Source organism: Mastigoproctus giganteus, chromosome 5, assembly GCF_048544385.1.
Source record: "Mastigoproctus giganteus isolate SK-2022 chromosome 5, ASM4854438v1, whole genome shotgun sequence".
NCBI classification, from domain to species: Eukaryota; Metazoa; Arthropoda; class Arachnida; order Uropygi; family Thelyphonidae; genus Mastigoproctus; species Mastigoproctus giganteus.
Window position 1 is genome coordinate 117,629,774 of NC_143579.1, and position 24,202 is coordinate 117,653,975.

Here is a 24,202-nt window from a genome sequence, read left to right on the forward strand (position 1 = left end):
ATCTTTAAATTTCATGGTATGGAGCTAAGCATTTTTGAAGCTTCCTTTTGAACTTTGTGTTCCTTTCAGTCAAAGGAACTGCATTCAAAAAATAAGATTCTAATTGCTCGGCTAAGTTTGCTTTTTTGTGTAAAATTTGGAAGTTTAGAATTTTCATCTGTGCTATCATCCTCTGATTTGATTTGGTTTACCTCTGATGCAATTTCCACCAAATCCACTTCGCCAGCCTCCTTTTCTAGTAGTAATTCTTGAATGTCTTCAGTACAGTAGTCATATCATCAAAACCTTCCCCTCCTACCGACTTAGCAAGTTATACTATTGCACCAATTCGACCATATTTCCTGAATGAACTGACTCTGGCCATACATTTTTCCAACATTCATTTAATGTTTACAGTTTCACTTCTTTGAGCGATAAAGCTATGATTCTGATACAGTCCACAATTGAAAAATATTTCCATGCCTCTATCACTTGAATAGATTCAGAATAAATTTTTTTCCAAAATCCATTGTAACGATTTTCTGATGTAATGTTTTAAAGGTAGAATGTCTTGATCTAATGGTTGAATTAAAGAAGTTGTATTTGGTTGTAGGAACATTACTTCAACATTTTGGATGCCTCCGTAGCCAGGTGGGAAGGAGCAGCAGTGCATAGCACCCGCTTCTTGATTAGACTGAGGTTCGAGCCCATCACCACCAAATATGGAGGATGCGGAAAGGTCAGGGAATGACCATCGCATATCCTGGAGCAATATGGCCTTAGTTGCTAATGCTCCTAAAAAAACCAAAACCAAATCAACATTTTGGACGACTTAAATCTTTTGGGTGGCCTGGCGTGTTGTTATCCAATAGTAATAAAACTTTGAAATCTAGATTTTTTCCACTTGAAATAGTTTTTGCAGCTGGCACAGAATTTAGAAACCATTCTTTAAATAAATCAGCAGTTACCCAAATTATGCTTAATTTCCTTAGGCATAATTTAGGGCTGTGAATTTAATTCACAACAAAGAAATAAAAAGTTTAGTAATACATACCCAGAAAAATTTATAAACGAACCAAATAAAAACCAAAATAACCTTACAAAAATCTTAAAAGTCTCGAACTGCATGCTTTGAAGTCACAATATTTTATGGTCTCAAACAAGCACAAGTTTAATAGCACAGAACCTAACACAGGGATTTCTGAACAAAATAAAATACAGGGATTTCCTAATAATTTTTTTTGCATAATGACTAATGAGTCAACAGCAGGGATACACAAAAAAAAAAAAAAAAAAAGAATGGAAATTATGTGAAAAAATTACATCCAACGTAATAGCAAAAATACCATGTTATGCAAGGTTTGCTACAATTCCCTAACTGTATTAAACTTTTAAGTAGTGTGTTGCAGTTTATCAATCGTTTTAGAGTGAAACCATGTTATATGGGGGGGGTTGCCTGTATATTCAACTGCTAAGTAAAACTATGGTATTTAATACCTGAAAAAGAACGAACGTTGGTATTCTCAAGATGCAACTACTTATAAATAAATAACATTACAGAAAGTCTATTATTGATTTATTTTTTATATGATATACTATCAGGGTAACCTGTTTCAGGATTTGCTGATCTCTCATCAAATAATGTTTGACTCTGGTGTAATGGTTTTACACCAGTTTGATTAGTGAAACTGAAATGTGTTTTAAGGTTGCTAAACGCATACATGCACAAGCATAGCCTTCACTTTGCTTCATTTTATTATATTTTATAGTAAACAGCTTTAGATCTTTAATTTACAATAACCTATGCATGAATAGTTGACATTTCTTAAGAGGACTAATTTTAAAAAAAAAAAACTTAAAATAATTCATTGGTACTGATAAAGTAGCATTAAACATTTTTTTTTTTTATTTGATAAATAAATAAGAAAATTTTATTTCATTAACAATACTAAGTTTTAACTCTCAAGAGGTATTGTTAGATTCTTATTATTAATTCAGCTACTACTTGTTATATTAAAATTTTTTAATGTTATGAAGACTTTCTAAATGTTAATTTCCTGGAATTAAATGCAGTTTTTTATTTATGTATAGCAAAAGATGTAAATGCTTTTTATTCAAGAGTAACTTATGTTAATGTTAATTTCCTGGAATTAAATGCAGTTTTTTATTTATGTATAGCAAAAGATGTAAATGCTTTTTATTCAAGGGTAACTTATGTTCTTGTAACTTTTCCAAGTTTGTAAAATATATATGATTGCTGTAAGATTTTCATGGATCACTCATTAAATTAATTTTTAACCAAGGTTATCCTGTTCCAGGAAAGTGATAATCTTTGGTGGGATGCTTTTGCAACAGAATTTTTTGAGGATGATGCCACACTCACACTTACTTTTTGCTTAGAAGATGGACCAAAGCGATATAGTAAGTGTTTTTGTTGTATTATTTTCATTACATCACTTCTTATTACAAAAATTGATAATTTTGGACAATTCTGTTGATTGTAATGGTATGATGTTTAGATAATTCTTAAGAAGTGAATTCATTTTAGTGAGCTTGTTTTTGTCTTTGAATAAAATATATCATTATCTTCTTTATCAAAAGTAGATATATTTCATTATGTAGTGTTTGCACTTTTCTTTCTAAAAGACAGCTCTTATAAGAAACAAACTTTTCAGCTTGTTTCTGATGTAATCCAAAGCACTGATGCATTGAGTATTACAGATACAAAGTCAGTGTAATTTGACCATAAAGATAGTATTCACTTTCTTGCCATATGTTTTGTAACATATCCATTAAACTTGTTCAATAGCTTAATTTATCCTTGATTGAAAATATCCTTAGTTTCTGGCAGTGATCCCCAAAGAAAAAAGTGGTGATGTGGGTAGGTTCAGATAATGTATGTCCAGGGCAATCAGGGAATGGCTATGCTACACATGCGAGGTGTGATCAAGAAGTTCAGGGACTAACCTTGTAGGGACTAACATAGTGAGTTATGACTTGTTGGAACATGATCAGCGACTCAGCTGGACATAGTAGACCTGTGATTGGTGACTCATCTATACAGTGCATGAATCACCATTTATCTTCAGTCAATCTGAATTAGCATGTTTTGAAGAAGTCTTTTGTTGTTTGAAATGAGCGATTTTACATCCGTCTTTTGTCTAAAATTAGGGAGATTTACAGACTGTAGATATGGCACAATGAGCCATTTAGGCCAAAAAACTATGCTCAATGAATACTGATAGGCAGGTGCCATGACCTTGTAACTCCTACTGCAGAAATGATATAATTGGCTGTTTTGGCTGATTGGTATAGTGGAACTCGTACTGTGAAAATGGTGTTTAGGTGGAAGTATACTGCCATCTAGATCAATCAGAGCAGTAATGACACAGTGAGCCATTGAAGTTATATATCTGTAGATCTAACCCAATGACCCAGGTATGAGAATTTTTTTTTTTTTTTTTTTCTTTCCAGAATCATTCAACCAGTTACTTTCTTTAGTTAGTGGAGGAGACATCTGGATGGTGTTTCTGGAGCTTTAAAAAACCTGTAGCGTACACAGGGTAGACTTCTGCCTATAATCAGAATGGTACTACCCACATCCACCCTGTCTACTGTGATAATAATCCATTCTAATGTAGCATGTCATGCCCCTTTTTAACCATCATTCAGTATCTGGCTCGTGTTCCAACTGCACTGAGATCCCCCTTCTGAATATTTGGACTGCTAAATATCAAATTGCATAAAAATTGTCTTTTGCGCTAATAATTGCTCATATCCAGGACTAAGGGAGTGGAGATTAGAAGCTGCTTCAGTTAATTTTCCCCTCAGGTCGCAGTACTCAACGCATTCATAGAAAAGACAGTTCCAGACTTCCACATGTATACAGGGTGATCCACTACCAGTGCGACAAACTTGCAGGAGGTGTAGGGGGCACAAAGGCAAATCGGAATCACATAGCACTGCAGGGTCCGAATGTAGCCAGGTGGGTAGGAGCGGCAGTGCGTAGCACACGCTTCTTGATTAGACCGGGGTTCGAGCCCGTGACCACCAAATACGGAGGATGCGGAAATGTCAGGGAATGACCACCGCATATCCCCGGAGCAATATGGCCTTAGTTGCTAATGCTCCAAATAACAAAACAGAACAAACAAAGCAGGGTCTGAAATGCCTTCGTCATGCGGTAGAGGACGTTGAACGGGAGGTCGTGTGAACAGCGATCCCACTGGAAGTCAGCATTTGTGAACCTGTTCCCAAGGCAGTAGGATGGACGAGTATTCAAACGTTGAACTGGCCGACATGTACCTCGCGTATGGAGCTGCGGACTGTAGCGGGCACGCCGTTCTGCGCTTGTACCAGGAACGTTTCCTGCACAGGCGTGCTCCTCATCATACAATTTTTGCACGTGTGCACAGAAGCTTACGTGAGACTAGTTGTTTCACGAGAGATACCATGAATCAAGAGCGAACGGTTTCTTCAACAGAAACGGTTCGCAAATTCTGACTTCCAGCGGGATCGCTGTTCACGCGACCTCCTGTTCAACGTCCTCTACCGCATGACGAAGGTATTTCGGACCCTGCAGTGCTATGTGATTCCGATTCGTCTTTGTGCCCCCTACACCTCCTGCAAGTTTGTCGCACTGGTAGTGAATCACCCTGTATAAAGTACACTCATTGATTCCAAATTCCCTTAACTTTGCCAAAAATGAACCATGTCCAGTCAAAAGATAAGTTGTATGGAGATTGGGATTTAATCAGATTAAACAGTTTCCCAGTATTACTAGAGGGAGTAATACTCTTGATCTGATTATCAGTAGTGATTCTTCATGCATTAAGAATCTGCAGATAAAGGAACCACTAGGTGGCAGTGATCACAGTGTGCTGAAGTGGGATTTACTCAAAGAGGTAACTACCATCAGGTGTAAAGGGAAGGTTTTTGCTTTCATAAAGGCGACTACGGAGGTCTGAGACAGTATTTAAATTCTATATGGTGGGACCAACTGTTGATGTTACCAACAGCAAATTCAAAATAGCAGGCATTCACAGAATTAATCTTGGAAGCTACTAGGCTTTTCATACCAACTAAGAAATACTGTTCAAGGTTTAGGCCTAAATGGATGTCAGATGAACTAATGAGAATGTGGCAGAGAAGAAAAATGCATGGGATACATATAAATTAAGGGGTGACACAGAAACCTATGATAGATATAAGCTGGTCTCTAACCAAGTCTCAAAGGAGGTTAGGCAGGCAAGGTCAGATTATGAGAAATCTTTGGCAAAGGATGGAAAGAAAAACAGCAAAGAGTTGTTTACTTATGTAAACTCAGAAGGAAAGGGATGAATCCGATTGGTTCACTAGATATCAATGGTTCAATTATTGATCCTGCTCAGGTAGCTAACAAACTAAACTAAAGGAGTATTTTGCATCTACTTTCACACATGACGAGTTATTCAGGGAGGCAAATTCCAGAAGTGAATTAAACTCTGGCAGCAAGCTAGATGATTTTGTAATAACTGAGAGGAATGTGGAGGAGAAATTGTTGAAGATAAACATAAGAAAGGCACCTGGGGTGGTTGGTTGGGATCTATCCAGTTATATTAAAGGAGGCAGCAAAAAAGTAAGCAAACCCTTAGCCACAATTATGAAAGCTTCCTTGGACTCAGGGGAGGTAACCATGGACTTCTGTTCCAGGGAAATTAATGGAAGCGCTGGTTAAACGAGCACTGCAGGATCATCTAGACCAGACTTCAGTTATAGTCGGACGCAGCATGATTTTGTTAAGGGGAAGTCTTTTCTGACAAAATTGATTAGATTCTATGATGTGGTCACAAAAGAACTGGATGCAGAGAATAACTTTGATATCATATATTTGGATCTTAGAAAGGCTTTTGATACTGTTGCACATGGAAGACTGCTGCACAAATTGCAGCAGTGTGGCATTGGTGGCAAATTGTGGCTATGGATAAAGGGATGGTTGAATGGGAGAAGACAGTGTGATAATCAGTGGACACTGCTCTTAGTGAACTAATGTTATTAGTGAAGTCCCCCGGGGTTCAGCATTGGATCCATTGTTGTTTTCTGTATTTATTAATGATATTGATGATAGTATATCAGGCTTAATGTCCAAGTTTGCAGACGATGCGAAGGTTGGCAGGGTTGTTAATGACAGTACGCTGCTGGAACAGGATCTAGAAAAGTTGAGCAGATGGGCTGAGAAGTGGCAACTGAAGTTTAACATTGACAAATGTAAAGTACTGCATATGGCAGCAGTAACCCTAGAGTAAAGTATCAACTGTGTGGTACTACACTGAAATTCATTTTTTTTTTTTTTTTTTTTTTAACCATTTATTGAGTAAAGCTGCCCCCAGCCAAAAAAAAAATCTGGCAAATGCAACATACATATAGAAATAGTATAGTGCAGTATACAATTATTAACAATACAAATTTAACATTCACATTACAAATTAACTGTACTGTGGTTCGAGCCCCGTGACCACCAAATACGGAGGATGTGGAAAGGTCAGGGAATGACCACCGCATATCCCAGGAGCAATATGGTCTTAGTTGCTAATGCTCCTAAAAACCAAATAACAAAACTGTACTGTGCAATGGTCATTCCCCTCAGCTACAGCACGACAACCTGGCAAGTAGGCTACAGCAGAAACCAATGAAAAGACACTGTCCACAGATGAGCACAAGCATCACATTCTAGAGATTGATCATTGCCGGTATTCTCCAAAAGATAAAGAGTTCAACGAACAGCCATCTACCAGCACTAAGAGTGGACAGAATGGTACTACACTGACAGTGGTAGAGAATGAAAAGGACCTGGGGGTAATTGTGCAGGCAGATATGAAGTTTTCTGAGCAATGCATATGGTCACCTAGAATAGCTCATAGTGTCTTGTCAATGATATACAGGAATTTTTCTAGCAGGGATAAGGAGGTGACTATCCCCTTGTATAAGGCGATGGTCAGGCCACACCACTGTATACAGATCTGAAGGCCTCATTTTAGGAAGTATGTAGAGCTGCTGAAATGAGTACAGAGAACGGCAACAAGATTAGTGAATGGAACAAAGGGTTGCTCTCACCAAGAAAGGCTTAAGTTTTGCAAATTACAGTGTCTGGAGACTAGGCACCTACAAGGTGATCTTATTGAGGTGTATAAAGCCTTAAATGGTTTGAGGATGCTCAATGCTGATGGGATTCTTCCTCTTGCTCATAATAATCACCTGAGAGTGCATAAATTCAAATTGAGGAAAGACCGTTGTAGGATAGATGTGCTGAAATTTGCCTTTAGCCAGCGGGTGGTTGATTGCTGGAACAAACTTCCATCTGGCATTGTAGAAGTGGATAGCTTAAATAGATTCAATACAGAACTAGGCAATCATTTGGAGCGAATAGATGAGTGAAATTTGAAGTGTGTGTTTTTTTTTGTTTTTTTTTTTTGTGCTGATGCTATAAAAGCTTGCTTTCTTGCATCATGCACCTTTAATGCTAATGTTTACCATTAGCATTTACCATCAGAAAATCAGTATTTTGTTACCGCTCCTTTCACATAATTGCTCCAACGCTCTGTTCTTGCTACTGTTTTACCAATTCTGTCCATAGACGCTTCCTTTATTTGTAAGTTGCATTGCAATCTATTTCAAGTTATATGGCAGCCCTTTCTTAGATGATAATTCGTTGATAGAAACACCAGGTGTAAATCCAGTGGTAGGTAACCTGTTAAATTGTAGTGCATCAGTAGACACAGTTTGTCAGGCCATACACATTTTCAATAGGATAAATTGCTGAATTGAAAAGATCTTGTGCACATTGAATTTCTGCAAAGCAGAGTCCAACCATATATGTTATGCATACCCCATAATTGGCAGCAAAATGCAGTCATAAAATAAAGCCAATGTTTTACTCCTGATGCTCCGTTCTTTCCTTGTAATTTGAGAAATCATGCCCACAAACGTTCGAGTTTTATAATCCACATCTCAATATATGGATTATGAAGTACAGTAAACCCCCGCTATTCGCGGGGGTTACGTTCCTGAGAAATGCCGCAGATACCGAAAAAGTGAATACTGAGTTATGGCTCCCATAGTAATAAAGGGGTTCCGTTCAAAGTATGAAATATATAAGAAAAACTAGTCTAAAATTTTGTCTATGTATTATATGTACCTTCGTAATATGACTATGTACATAGCCAATACATAGTGAAATGCAAGCATATGGCATCGAAATTAAAATAAGAAACAATTTAATATTAAATATAATATTTATTAGAAATTTCAAACAAATATTTCCACCCAGCGTCTTTGCTAGCTAAAAAACTTATCCCACCAGTGCTATCACCAGTTTCGCTAAAGTGTTGATAAAGGAGTTTTGCCTTTTCACAAATGGTGAGTGATTTTATTTTGAGTTCGGTCTTCTATCCACAGATTTAAATCCTTTTCCGTTTTTTCTAATTTAACATCACGAGTTACAGAGCAAATTTTTGAAGCAATTAGTGCGTTTTCACGGACACTACGGCGGATTTTTTCTTCAGATTTCTTGATTGATCATACCTTTGACTCATTGATTTTATGTTTTGCAACTGAGGAGAAACTTTCACCATTAGAAATTTTGTCTAATAACTCAATTTTATTCGCTAATGTCATCACCTTTGATGTTTTCACATTTCCCTTGTTATTCGTAGCCATATTTTTGTACGGGTTAGAAAGAACTTGTCCACAATAAAGTCACTTTCTTCCGTTAACACACTCGAAAAAGTCTGTTTTACACAGCAAAACGGTAGATTTATCACTTTTGTAAGCATACCAATTTATAAATTGATAAATTTATTCAATTTATAAGCATATAAATTAAAAGCAAACGACGAAACCTTCCATGACAAGCGCATAACACATACTGAACAAGGATTAGCGAGAAACATCCACGCTTGCAATTTTGTCACCCTCTCTCCCCCCCCACCCACTGAACGCTGTTTTGACCGGGAAAGATAAATTTAGCCATGCCCATGTTTTTTTTTATGGCGGAAAATGTTCACGGCGCTTTAAAATTCACATTTTTTTTCAGGTTTCATTTTATATTAAATCAGCGACTGCGAATAGCGGGGGTTTACTGTACATCTACTTGTCAATCATTACTCCCAGATATTTTAGTTTTAACTGATTATAGGTTGGCTTCCTCTGTCACGACCCTTGGATTTCTTGTCACTGATAATGGCCCTTGATCAATAAGGTTTTACTCTTTTTTGAAACTTGAAGACTGTGCAAATTGCACCAATATTGCAACTCTGATAAAACGGAATTTAAAATACTCTTCCAGTTGTGATCGAGTCACCCTCACTAACATAATCAGGTCATCAGCATATGCTATCATATTTACATTGATGTAGTTGTGTTTCAGGCAGTCAATTAAGACTAGATTCTGCATCATAAGCCCAAATATGGATCCTTGTGGACATCCCCTATAAGCAATTCTTGTAACTGACCCAAAGGCAGACTTAGTGACTTTCCTGTTGTTGAAGTAAATCTGAGTGGAACACTTTAGTTTTGCATACCATTAAGATGCTTTGCCAGTTTATTGTATCAGATGCTCCCACAAAATCAATAAAGATACCTAGACAGTATTTAGCCTGTGATTGCTGCACTACAGTCACTATCTGCCTAAGCACATCCTCCATTCCTTTGCCTAAAATGAAACCATGTTGTGCATCAGAGAGGACACTATTGTTGCAGACATCTCATTATTTTGACAGCTAGTATACATTCATAGACTTTCCTCAATCCACTCAGGAATGCTATCGGATAGTATGAATCCACCAGTTCTGGAGGCTTCAATGGCAATTTCAGAATTAATTTCAACAAAGCCTCTTTAGAAATATTTTTGGGAAAATCCCATCTCTCAAGTAAGCAGATATGCTAGCATCATACAAAAACTACTCTTTTAATTACCTCACCTTCAACCAGATCCATATCAGGACATCTGTTATTTTTTATTTTATGAATTCCGATCTTCAACTTCTCTGTTTGAAATTGAGGCTCATTTCCTGCTCCCGAATAGTTTTCATTAAGCAGTGTCATACTCCATATGCTGAAATATTAATTTCAACCATTCTGATGGTTCAAATCTCCCACCAGATGATCCAGTATTAGTGTGATACTCTCCTCCCAAGTAAGCCGTCCTGCTGGGGATTTGCACATTGATGTGCAAATCCCCAGCAAGGTGCCGTAATTTGTTGCTATGCAGTTTGTACACCAGTCCCCATGATTGTTGTTTCATTGTGTTTGTACCAGGCTGTTCCATGTGTTATGCTTTTCTCTAACAGTCACTGGTGTATATTTCAGCGCAAGCATAATGGAGACAATTTCATTGTCTCCATTATGCTTGCGTCTCTCGTACAGTTTCTTTGCTTTAATTGTTTCTCTATGGAGAGATGTCACTTCTGGTGTCCACCACTTGATTGGAGCACTTCTTCTCTGGGGTGCATCTCATGGCCTTTGCCGTCATCTCCTGTAACCAATCTTGTAATAATTGGGCAATTGCAGCACCAATCTCATCCAGCATTACTGATCCAGTTTCCTTATATAACTGCAGATCAAAAGTATCTCCATTTGCTGATTTTAATGAAAATCTACCTAGTACATCTTATGTATTTCTAGATTTGTGCCCTGCCTAAAAGTCAACTAGTGATCTAACTCATGATAAGCACAATCTATAGCAGAAAGTAGACATAACATAGTCAGAACCTGTTGGTGATGCTCTAGAAAGCATCCAGATCATCTAATGTAGCAGTGGGCAAACTATTGGCCACAAGTGGCCATTTCATAAAAATGTGTGGTCAACTCGATTTAGGTGAATTGAATTATTATGTTATAAATATTTTAAAAAATTTTTGAATAATTGTATGAGTGTTTGGCATTGTAGGATTGTTTATCAGACTATTTATCCAAAAATTTAGCCTGGATTTGACCAAATTGGTTGTCATAACAGATGGAGCCCCATCAATAACTGAAAAAAAAATCTGGATTTGTTGCGCTTCTGAACAAGTATTTCAAAGATCTGGTGACTTTTTTCTAGTATCCTGCTATCCCCTTTATACTTCACCAAGAAAGTCTCTGCACACAAATGGTTGGGAATGAAATGCTGCTTGACATCATGAAAACAGTAATCAAAATCGTCAATTACTTGCACAGCAGTGGTACTTTTGTTCAACAGCAGTTTGTGGAATTGCTCGAAGAATTGGGTGACTGCGATTTTGATGACATCGTTTTCTATGTGAATGTTTGATGTCTGAGTCATCCAAAAGGTTTGGAGCAATTTACTGTCATGTATCTGCAAATTCACGAGTTTCTGGTGGAAAAGGAGGCAGGCTAAAAAGCTTACATGCATTTAGTGAAGGATGGCAATCTGATTTATGGTTTTGGCAAACATAATGAGTCCTATGAATGGGCTGAACACTAAATTGCAGGGAAAAGGGAACTCATTTGTGACCAATCTCAGATCTTTCGGGAGTTCAATTAAAAAATAAATCCAATGCCGATACAAAAACAAGATTTTGCTCTTTCCATACCTGGAAAAGGCTAACGATATTGATTGTGGTCTATAAAAGCTTCAGCAATATGTGGATTGGCTCAGAAATTTAATGCAGAAATTTGACCAGCACTTCAACCCAGAGGCACCTCCATAGCCAGGTGGGCAGGAGCAGCAGTGCATAGCACACGCTTCTTGATTAGACCGGGGTTCAAGCCTGTGACTACCAAATACAGAGGATGCGGAAAGGTCAGGGAATGACCACCGCATATCCCCGGAGCAATATGGCCTTAGTTGCTAATGCTCCTAAAAACCAAATAACAAACAACTTCAACGCAGCATTTTAGTTCTTGAGAGATCCGTTTAGTTTCAGTATTGAAAAGTCATCTGAAGAACTTGTGAATTTCGTTAAGTGTGAACAAGCGAGAGTTGAATCTCCTACTGAAACATGGCAAAACCTTTTTTTTTTTTTTTTTTTTTTTTTTTTATGTAAACCCCAAACACGGGAGGTATTAGAACCTATACTACTTAGTACCGTGCTTGGGTTGGAGGTTGAGAAGACGAAAGAAGATATTTGTCGGCATTGGACTTGAACTTCTGTAGACTGTAATTTTCAGGAAATACATATGAAGGAAGGTTGTTCCAGAAAACGGCAGTTGAAGGAATAAACAAGGAAGATGAAAAGTTGGTTCTGTGAGTTTGAAGTTGGACAGTAAATGAATGTTGGCTGGTGGCAGCACGTGTCCGGACTGTTTTGAAAGAGAGAACGGGAATTACAGAAGCCAATTCAGAAGAACAGTGCCCATGGAAGTATCTGTAGAAGAGGCATGCAGCAGAAACAGTACGTCTATGAGACAGCGAGTGGAGAGACTCTGTTAGAGATGAATTATTAATTAACCTAACTGCCCTCTTCTGAATGGAATATAGAAGCCTGAGAGAGGTTTTGGGGGCACCACCCCAGATGTGGAAACAATATTCCATGGCAAGGCGGATTTGCGATTTATACAGAGTGAGCAGCTGTTTGGAAGAAAAGTAACGCTGAGAGCAAAAGAGAAAACCAAGTTTTTTAGATGCAGAGGAAGCAATATTTGTAATGTGCTTGTGCCAAGAGAGATTAGAAGTCAGGGTAATCCCCAAAAGAGATATATCGTTTTACCTAATCGGAGTGTCACTAAAGATAAGCATAGGAGCAGAAGAATCCTTTTTGCAAGATATAAGACAAGACTGAGTTTTAGAAGGGTTGAAATCAACTAAGTTGTCTTTATCCCACTGGAGAATTACGTGAAGATTGGCATTTAAGGAATTGATAGCAGATTTTCAAGAAGTTGAAGCTGATTGAGCAGGACAAGGTTTCTCAAAATGGAAAGTGGAATGCAATGTGCTATCATCGGCAAAACTATGGATAGGATTTCCAGTCAATGGAAAAAGGTCATTAATATACAAGAGGAAAAGAGTGGGGGAAAGAAGTGAACCTTGGGGGACACTGGCATTAGTGGAGAAGTTAGAAGACAGAGCCATCACCTTCAGTGAGCGATCAGAGAGAAAACTGGATAACCAATTAGTAAAAACAGTTGGCAAACCATAAGATGGAAGCTTGTTTAGAAGACCATTATGCCAAACACGATCAAAAGCCTTTGAGATGTCAAGAGCAACTACTAGTGTTTCAATTAACCTTTCCATTGAATGAGTCCATAAATGGGTAACATAAGCCAGAATATCACCAGTGGATCGACACTGACGGAATCCATACTGGCGATCGTTGATTAGATGGAAGGTTTCTAGGTAGTTTAAGAGTTGGCGGTTAATTGATTTCTCCATTACTTTAGAAAGAGTAGAAGTAATTGTGATGGGAGGGATTTGTCACCCTTTTTAGGAACTGGCTGTTAATGAGCAAATTTCCAAGCAGAAGGAAAAACACCTTTGGAATAAGAAAGTGAAAAAAGGCGGCAAAGAATAGGAGTAAGTTCAGGAGCACACATTTTGAGAACAAGTGGAGAAATACCATCGGGACCTGGAGCTTTCTTAGCATCAAGATTCGTCAAAGTCCTTCTGACATCCTTTTGGCGGAAGACCACAGGAGGCATTGCATGGAGTGTGTTGGGAATGGTTGGAGGTGTTTTACCAAGATCATTAATACGCGAGTTGAAAGAAAAATGGGATGCTAGCAAGTCAGCTTTATACTTGGCTGAAGTGACAACAGAACCATCTGGTTTGGACAGAGGTGGGCGCACAGAAGGGCAAAAGCTGCAGCCAATAGCTTTGGCAAGAGACCAGAATGCTCAGCTACCATTAGGGCAAGAAGCAAGTTTTCTACTCTTAGCCTATTCAAACTCTAGTTTGGACTGATTAATAACTGCTTTACAATTGTTGCGAGCTTTGGTGTATGCAGAAAATGAAACTGAAGAATTAGAAACAAGCCAATTACGATATGCAACATTCTTCTCTTGAACAGCCTTAGCACATTTATTGGAAAACCAAGGTTTAGATAAAGGACGAGATTTTAAAGTGGAGTGTGGGATAAAGCATACCATTCCTGCAAGAATAATTTCACTTACATGATCTGAGCAAACGTTGACATCAGAAGTTTTGAAACAGTAATCCGACCAAGGAAAAGAAGAAAAGAAGTCTCGCAGGTCATCCCATTTTGTTCTTGTAATGCCAAACAACACGAGGTTGGGAATAGCCATGAGATAAAGGTTCCATTGGAGAAGAGACAGTCACCAAGTTGTGATCTGAAGTGCCTAAAGGACCTCTCACTTTGACCGTGTACTTAGAAGAGTTGTTTGTGAGAAAAAGATCAAGCGTATTGGCTGTATGATCAGGATTGTCCGGTATTCTTGTAGGTAAATGAACAATCTGTGCAAGGTCATTAGTAATTGCAAAAGCCTGAGCATCTCGACCAGCTGGGTCGGTGTGACTAGAAAACGGAAGCCATCTGGAGTTATGAACATTAAAATCACCAAGGAAAATTACCTCACTGTTAGGAAAGTTGGACTGGAGAAAGTCCAGTTGCAAAGAGAGGAGGTCAAAGAGCTCCAAGTGATTAGTGGAGTTGGGAGAACGGTAGAGACAACAGATGAATTTGACACAATGAGGTAGAGAGATTTTAAGCCAGAGAAAATCAAAGAGAGCAGATTCCAAATTGCCAAGTCTCTGTCAGGGAATATCAGAATGGACATATGCACAAGTACCACCTTTTGAGTCGAAAGGAATCATACAGCGAATAATTTGGGCATCTGAGATGAGCGATAGTTGAATCAACCGATAACTGAGATTCTGTTAGAAAAAGTACATGGGGTTTGGCAGACTGCAAGTGGAAATGGACTTCGTTGAGATTATAATTGAGACCACGTATATTTGTGAAATGAATTAGGAAGTGTCTTAAAAGATGAACCGTATCCTTCCCTGAAAGCCATTTTTGCCAAATTGTTTTTGATGTTCGTGTCATGTGTCTGTTCAAATGAACATTTTCTTCTGTGACTCAGCTGAAGTTCAAGATCTAATCTTGCCTTGTTGATATTAATCTAGAAGCTGAACTAAGAATTGCATTGTGTTAAAATTTTGAGCCGCAGTTTATTTTATGTGTTGAGAGGAAATTAATGCCAAATCTCTCATCGGAAGGAATTTATTTGGCTAAGTTCTAAAATAAATTTATTTAGGGAAAATTTTTTCTTAACAGTGTGGCCATTTCCTTGGCTGGCTGGCCACAGAAATGGCCAGGAGAAAAAATTGGGTGCCGACTGCTAACCTAGTTCTTGGGTTCTCAAACTATGGTATGCATACCCCTGCTTATACACCTCATTGTGTTGGATGGTACAAAAACCAGTAAGAGAAATAAATTTTAAATTAATTACAAATATGTGAAAACAGTTATATAAGTACAAGGTTCATATGTAACTGCGTTTATTGTCACTGATAAATTAAGTTTTTTTTATGTAGCTTGTTTTCCTTGCATTTTCAATTTCAAACTGGATGAAATTGAAACAAGAGGTAAAAATGGATATCAAAGAGAATTGCTCACAATTGATCATTAACTTTTATTCATACTTGAATGAAAATCATGATGAAAATTTGATAACATATCTCTTTTCAGATGCAAAAAGATTCCCTAGTAATTTGCTCAATTCACCTTCTTGTGATGGTGAATTGAGCAATGTGGTTCAATGAAATTTTGTTGAAGTGTACAGTTTTTTAGTTTAAATGAGGAGTTGACTTGAAACTAATTTCAGACAGGGCTTTAAAATTTTCTTGTCATTTAGTAAATAGTTACATGGATGTAAAATCTCAACTATGCTTCTTGTTAAAATTAAATACTGGAAAAAAAAAAAAATGCTTTCACTATATTAATAGCAAATTAATGTTAGTAGTGGAAAATGATGCAAGAAAGCAAGCTTATAACGACATCAGCAAAAAAAAAATTCCATGTCATATGTCCATCTTCTACAATGGTTTTAATTCTTCCTTGAATTTATTTAAACCGCACACTTCCACAAGAACAGATGGAAGTTTGTGTCAGTAATCAACTACTTGTTAGCAAACTTCCTCGCATCTTTCTGGCAACTATCCTTCCGCAATTTGAATTTATGCTCCCACATGTGTGCATTCTGAGCAAGAGGAAGAATACCATCAGCACTAAGGTTGCTCAATCCATTCAAAGCTTTAAACACCTCCTCAAACAGATTGCCTTGCAGGTGACTGTCTCCAGACATTGCAGTTTGTAGAAATGAAGCCTATTTTTCCCCTGAATGATCTTGTTGCCCTTCTCAACACCTGTTCCAGCAGACCCCCATTCTTCCTAAAATGGGGCTTCCAGACCTGTATGCAGTAATCAAGATGTGGCCTAACCATTGCTTTATACGGTGGGATAATCGTCAACTTATCTCTGCATGGTAAAATTTCAGTAGAGCATTTAAAAAAAAAAAAAAAAAAACTCACAAGCTGCCCTGTCAGCACTGCTGATATCTGACTGTACAATTACCCCAGGGCTTTTTCATTTTGCACTCTCTGATGAGTGTAGTACATTGTTAATCTGGGATTATTGCTATACCCATATGCAGTTCCTTGCACTTGTCAAAATGGGGCTTCCAGACCTGTAGGCAGTACTCAAGATGTCACCTAACCATTGCTTTATACGGTGGGATAATCGTCAACTTATCTTTGCATGGTAAAATTTCAGTAAAGCATTAAAAAAAAAAAAAAAACTCACAAGCTGCCCTGTCAGCATTGCTGATATCTGACTGCACAATTACCCCAGGACTTTTTCATTTCGCACTCTCTGACCAGTGTAGTACATTGTTAATCTGGGATTACTGCTATACCCGTATGCAGTTCCTTGCACTTGTCAATGTTAAACTTCAGTTGTCTTTTCTAAGCCCATATACTAATTTTTCTAGGTCTTGTTGCATTACTGACATTAACTGCTCTGCCAACCTTTGTACAAAATGTAAACATAGACATCAAGCCTGATATACCTTAATCAGTATCATTAATAAATATGGAAAACAACAATACACCCACATTGAACCCTGGAGAGACTCCACTAATAACAATAGTCCACAAAGGGCAATGCCTGTTGATAACCACTCTGTTTTCTGTTACTCAACCATCATTTTATCCATAGCAGTAACTTTCCCGTAATGCCACAGTGTTCTCATTTGTACAGTAGTCTTTTATGTGTGACAGTATTGAAGGCTTTCCTGTAATCTAACTGGGGTTCAAGCCCATCGCCACCAAATACGGAGGATGCGGAAAGGTCAGGGAATGACCACCGCATATCCCGGAGCAATATGGCCTTAGTTGCTAATTCTCTTAAAAAAAAAAAAAAAACCTGTAATCTATTAAGTCTATATCATAAAATTATTTTTTTCATTCAGTTCCTTTGTTGCTACATCAGTGTATCCAATCAGATTGTCAGTCAAGATTGAACCTTTACCAGATCCATGCTATAACTGTACTCCAGTCTAGATGGTTGTGCATTACTTCTCTAACTAGTGAATCCATTGTTTACCCTGGAACAGAAGTTAAGCCAAGGTATGTAATTACTGATGTCATCCTTTAATCCCGCTCTGTGAACTGGGAACATTTGCGCATCTCCAGTCGACAATGACCTCCCCTGAATCTAAAGATCCTCTTATTATATATATATATATATATATATTATTTATTTATTTTTTAAGAAATCCAAGCACGAGAGGTATTAGAACCTATAGTACTTAGTACCATGCATGGGTTTGAGGGTTGAGAATAGAAAGAAGAGACTTGTTCACATTAGACTTGAATTTCTGTAGATTGTAACGTTTGGGAAATATGAATGAAGGAAAGTTGTTCCAGAAAACAGAGTTGAATAAATAAGGAAGAAGAAAAATTGGGTCTGTGAGTTTGAAGTTGGACAGTAAAAGGATGTTGACTAGTTGTGGTACATGTTCAGACTGCTTTGGAAAAGAGAGCGGGCATTAGAAACTAATTCAGAAGAGCAGTATCCATGGAAGTATCTATAGAAAAGGCATGCAGCAGAAACAGAATGTCTAAGACAGAGTGGAGAGATGAATCATTAATAACATAAATTCCCATAAATTTCATTAACATAAATTCCCTCTTTTGAATTGAACCTAGAAGCTTGAGAGAAGTTTTTGGGGGCACTGACCCAAATGTGGGAACAATATTCCACGGTAGGGCAGATTTGTGATTTGTACAGAGTGAAGAGCTGTTTGGAAGAAAAGTAATACCGAGCAAAAGAGAAAACCCAGATTTTTAGATGAAAAGGAAGCAATATTTATAATAAGCTTATTTTAAGAGATATTAGAAGGAAGGGTAATCCCCAATAGAGATATGACCTTGCCTAGAAATCAGAATGTCATCAAAGATAGGAGCAGAGAAATCCTTTTTGTGAGATATAAAACAGGAATGAGTTTTAGAAGAATTCAAATCAACTAACTTACCTTTGCTCCACTAGATTAGTATTAGTAGAGGCATTTGATGCAAGAAAGCAAGCTTATGCAGCATCAGCCAAAAAAAAAAAAAAACCCACTTCCACTTCACCCCTCTGTTCGTTCAAAATACCTGTCCAGCTGAGCCTTAAACTTATTTAGGCTATCAACCTCCACCCCAAGGGATGGAAGTCTGTTCCACCAACCAACCACCCGCTGGCTAAAGGCAAATTTCCGCCCGTCTATCCTACATCTGTCTTTCCTCAATTTGAATTTATGCCCTCTCAGGTGATTATTCTGAGCAAGAGGAAGAATTCCATCAGCATTGGGCATGCTCAAACCATTCAAGGCTTTATACACCTCTATCAGATCACCTCGCTGGTGCCTAGTCTCCAGACACTGTAATTTGCAAAACTTAAGCCTTTCTTCGTAAGAGCACCCCTTTGTTCCATTCACTAATCTTGTTGCCCTTCTCTGTACTCATTCCAGCAGCTCTCAGATATCAGCATTTAAGGAATTGGTAGTGAATATTTGAAGTTGAAGCTGTTTGTGCAGGGCAAGGTTTCTCAAATTGGAAGGTGGAATGCAATGTGGTATCATCAGAAAACTGGATAGGATTGCTTGTCAATGAAAGGTCAGTAGTATGCAAGAGGAAAACAGGGTGAGAAAGAACTGAACCTTGGGAAATACCAGCATTAATGGAGAAGTTAAAATACAGAGAGCCACCTACCATCACTCACAGTGAGTGGTCAGAGAGAAAACTGGATATCCAATTATAAAAACAGTTGGCAAACCATAAGATGGAAGCTTATTTAGAAGACCCTTATGCTAAACACGATCAAATGCCTTTGAAATGTAAACAGCAACTTCTTGACTTTAACTAAACTTTTCCATTTAATTTATCCATAGACTGTGATAAAATAAACCAGAATATCAGCATTTGATGAAGCACTGACTGAATCCATACTGGCAATTGTTGATCAGATTAAAAGTTTCTAGATAATTTGAGTTGGTATTTAATTGATTTCTCCATTACTTTAGAAAGAGCAGAAATAAGTGCAGTGGGACAATAATTGGATGGGAACAATTTGTCACACTTTTTAAGAAATGGCTGGATATGAGCAAATTTCCAAGCAGCAGGGAAAACAGCTTTGGAATAAGAAAGAGAAAAAAAGTGTCACCTTTGTGAGAAATACACACAAGTGGAGAAACTATCAAGACTTTGAGCTTTCTTAGCATCAAGATTATTCAAAATCCTTCTGATATCCTTTTGACGGAAGACCACAGGAGGCATTGAAAAGAGTATACTGGGATTTGTAGGAGGTGGTTTATCAAGATCATCAATACACGAGTTGGATGAAAAGTAGGATGCTAGCCCGTCAGCTTTACTTTTGGCTGAACTGGCAATAGAACCATCTGCTTTTAACAGAGTTGGAAATAGAATGGGCAAAAGTTGTGGCCAATAGCTTTCACAAGAGACCAGAATGCTTGGCTACCATTTGGTCAAGAAGCAAGTTTTCTACTCTTAGCCTGTGTGAAATATAGTATATACTGATTAATAACTGCTTTACAATTGTTGAGCTTTGGTGTAGGCAGAAGATGAACCTGGAGTTATGGATACAAGCCAGTAATGATATGCAACATTCTTCTCTTGAAGAGACTTAGCACATTTATTGGACAACTAAGGTTTAGACAAAGGATGAGATTTTAAGGTGGAATGTGGAATAAAGGATTTCATCACTATATGAATAATTTCACCGACATGATTTGAGCAAACGTTGACATCAGAAGATTTGAAACAGTAATCCAACCAAGGAAAAGAAATGTCATAGATCATCCCATTTGTCATTCTTGTAATGACAAACAACATGAGCTTGAGAATGGCTACTAGCGAAAGGCTGCATTGGAAAAGAGACAATCACCAAGTTGTGATCTGAGGAGCCTAGAGGACCACTCACCTCAACCGTGCACTTAGATGGGTTATTTGTGAGAAAAAGATCAAACTTGTTGGATATGTGGTTATGATTGTCTGGTATTCTGGTAAGTAAATGAACAACCTGTGCAATGTCATCAGTAATTGCAAAAGCCTCAGCATCTCGACCAGCTGGATCCGTGTGACTAGAAAATGGAGGCCAGCTGGAGTTATGAACATAAAAATCACCAAGGAAAATTTGCTTACTTTTAGGAAAGTTGGATTGGAGAAAGTAAAGTTTCAAAGATTTCCACGTGATCAGTGGAGTTGGGAGAATGATGTCGAGTCGGTAGATGAATTTGACAGAATGTGGTAGAAAGATTTTAAGACAAAGAATATGTATATATTAAGTGCAATAGCATCATTAATACACAGCCATTTCTGAATAAACAGAATATTTATACGGCGGCATCGTTTTAAGTTATATCTCATATTGTGAATATCTTCACAACGAGTTGCCATGATATTGCACTACTTCGAATAAGTAATGCTTCACCTAAGGAGAAGACTAACGTTACTTATTCTCAGATAGGTACCACTCCCCAGATGGCACCGTTTCAGAGCTATTTGGCCCTTCTTCGGTGAGTGGGTAGGTACCCAAGTGATGGAGTGATGGCAAAACAGTTATGAAGTATAACTCCACAATATGAGAGATGCCTGATGGTGTATGATGTATTTAGACTAGCGGCCTGATGGTGTATGATGTATTTAGACTAGCCGCCTGATGGTGTATGATGTATTTAGACTAGCGACCTGATGGTGTATGATGTATTTAGACTAGCGACCTGATGGTGTATGATGTATTTAGCTGTGGAGTTATACTTCATAACTGTTTTGCCATCATTGCATCACTTCGGTACCTACCCACCCACTGAAGAAACAGCCCTGAAACCGTGCCGTCTGGGTAGTGGTACCTATCTGAGAATATGTAACATTAGTCTTCTCCTTAGGTGAAGCGTTACTTATTCGAAGTTGTGCAATATTATGGCAACTCGTTGTGAAGGTATTCACAATATGCGATATAATTTAAAACGATGCCGCCTTATAAATATTCTGTTTATTCAGAAATGGCTGTGTATTAATGATGCTATTGCACTTAATATATACATAGTCTAAATTTGCTCGGAGCTTGAGGCATTTAGTCCTAAATGCATCTTAGTCTAAATACATCAATCTTAGTCTAAGGTTGATGACGTTGTAGAGCAGATATCATCTTTAAAGGGCACAAAAGGTGATATAGTTGTACACGTTGGCACTAATGATATTAAGAGTAGGAGACCGGCAGAATTACTTAACAAGTACAGGTCACTGATGAAAAAAAGCCGTGAATTAGGGTTGAATTTGAAAGTGTCTGCAATTCTGCCCAGACACGATAGGAGGGAGTATATGATGAGAGCCTTGTCGATCAATTCGGCCCTGGAAAGATTGTGCAAGGCTCAAGGGGTAGAATTTTTTTCATTCTGGACTGTACTTGTTAACAGGACAGACTGCTTCTACAGAGATGGGATACACTTAAATAGAAAGGGTGCAAGAATATTTGCTGATGCTATCGAGGCAGTGTTAGGTGGGTCGGAAAACTGATAGCTTGGGGGGGATACAAGAACTAATAGTTTAACAGTAGCCGTAGGCAGAGGTGAAGGTGATTCTTGCACAACTTCTATTAGAATAAGTAGCGACCTGGAGCGAGGGGTGTTGGGGGTTTCAGGGACGGATGTCAGTCATCGTGAAACAGGTGGGTATATGGGATGTGTTAGAGTGGATGGGAATAGGAATAGGTGCATGTATACCAATGCTAGAAGTATAGTAAATAAATTTGATGAATTTGAAGTGTTAGTCAAGACATCAAAGGCGGATATTGTTGTGATATCAGAGACATGGTGTCACACAGATATAAGGAATGCCGAACTGGAATTTGGGGAGTACAATGTGTACAGAATGGATAGACAGGATAGGAAGGGAAGAGGTGTTATGCTGTTAATAAAGAAAAACATAAAATCAAAAGAAGTGCATCCAGTTGATATAGATGAACAGTGCACTGTTGAGTCAGTTTGGTGTGACATAAGCACTGCAAAAGCAAAAATTAGAGTAGGAGTGTGTTATAGGCCTAATGACTCCAATGAGTACAATGAACAATTGTACAGAGAAATAGTGGGCTAGTAAATCGGAATGTCTTATAATGGGGGATTTTAACTTCCCAGATATTGACTGGAACTTGTGGGTTGGTCACTCACACACTAGTCAGACTTTTGTGGATTTATTGGATGATTGTTTTCTGCAGCAGCATGTTTGAGAGGCAACCAGAGAAAGTAATACTCTTGATCTGGTTATCAGCAGTGATCATTCATGTATTAGGAATTTGCAGATAAAAGAACCACTAGGTGGCAGTGATCACAGTGTACTGACGTGGGATTTACTTAAAGATTTAATTACCATCAGGGGTAAAGGAAAGGGTTTTTGCTTCCGTAAAGGCGAGTACAGGGGTCTCCGACAGTTCTTAAATTCTGTACAGTGGGATCAACTGACTATGTTACCAACAGTAAATTCTAAGTGGGAAGCATTCAAGGAATTTATCGTGGGTGCTACTAAAAGTTTTATACCTATTAAGAAATATTGTTCAAGGTTTAGGCCTAAATGGTTGTCAAATGAACTAATGAGACTCGTAACAGAGAAGAAAAATGCATGGGATGCATATAAATTATCAAGCGACTCAGAAGCCTATGGCAGATATAAGTTAATCTGTAATCAGGTGACAAAGGAGGTTCGGCAGGCGAAGGCAGATTACAAGAAATCCTTGGCAAAAGATGCTAAGAAAAACAGCAAGGATTTCTTTACTTATATAAACTCTAAAAGGAAGGGGATGAATCTGATTGGTCCACTTGACATCAATGGTTCTACTGTTGATGATCCTGCTCAGATAGCAAACAAACTGAATGAGTATTTTGCATCTACATTCACACGTGAGGAATTATTAAGGTTTGAAAATGGCAGAATGTTATCAAATTGTAGCAGGGTGCTTAATGATCTTGTAATAACTGAGAGCAAAGTGGAAGAGAAATTGTTGAAGTTAAACGTAAGAAAAGCACCTGGGGTGGATGTGATCTATCCAGTTATATTAAAGGAGGCGGCAAAGCAACTAAGAAACCCTTAGCCATAATTATGAGAGCATCCTTGGACTCAAGGGAGGTTCCCACGGACTGGAGATGTGCAAATGTATCCCCAATTCACAAAGGGGGATCAAAGGGTGACACGAGTAATTACAGACCAGTTAGTTTAACTTCTGTTCCGGATAAAATAATGGAGTCGCTGGTTAAAGATGCATTGCAGGATCATCTAGACAAGACTGCAGCAATAATTCAGACACAGCATGTGTTTGTTAAGGGAAAGTCTTGTCTGACAAATTTGATAGGATATTATGATGTGGTTACAAAGGAACTGGATGCAAAAAATAATTTTTATATCATATATTTGGATTTCAGGAAAGCTTTTGACACTGTTGCGCATGGAAGACTATTGTACAAATTGGAGCAGAATGGTATTAAGGGTAATTTGCTACAATGGATAAAAGGATGGTTAAGTGCGAGAAGACAGAGGGTGGTAATCAATGGGTGCTGCTCTTCTTGGACTAATGTTATTAGTGGTGTCCCACAGGGTTCGGTGTTAGGTCCACTGTTGTTTTGTATATTTATCAGTGATATTGATGAAGGTATATAAGGCTTAATGTCGAAGTTTGCAGATGATACAAAGTTGGCAGGGTTGTTAATGACAGTAATGGCAGTGTGCTACTTCAACAGGATC

The 24,202-nt window shown here is 38.0% G+C and overlaps 1 protein-coding gene across 4 annotated transcripts in view; it reads left to right on the plus strand.

Moving 5' to 3' along the window:
* Positions 1-24,202, plus strand: part of LOC150085658 (LIM domain-binding protein 2-like) — a 323,298-nt gene that overhangs the window by 160,223 nt on the left and 138,873 nt on the right. For 3 of the 4 annotated variants that reach the window (XM_090373421.1, XM_090373423.1, XM_090373424.1), the window contains one exon: positions 2,283-2,400. In XM_090373421.1, the coding sequence (XP_090229547.1) occupies positions 2,283-2,400 (118 nt within the window). The remainder of the gene's footprint in view (positions 1-2,282; positions 2,401-24,202) is intronic. The other variant, XM_090373422.1, reaches the window with a different exon arrangement.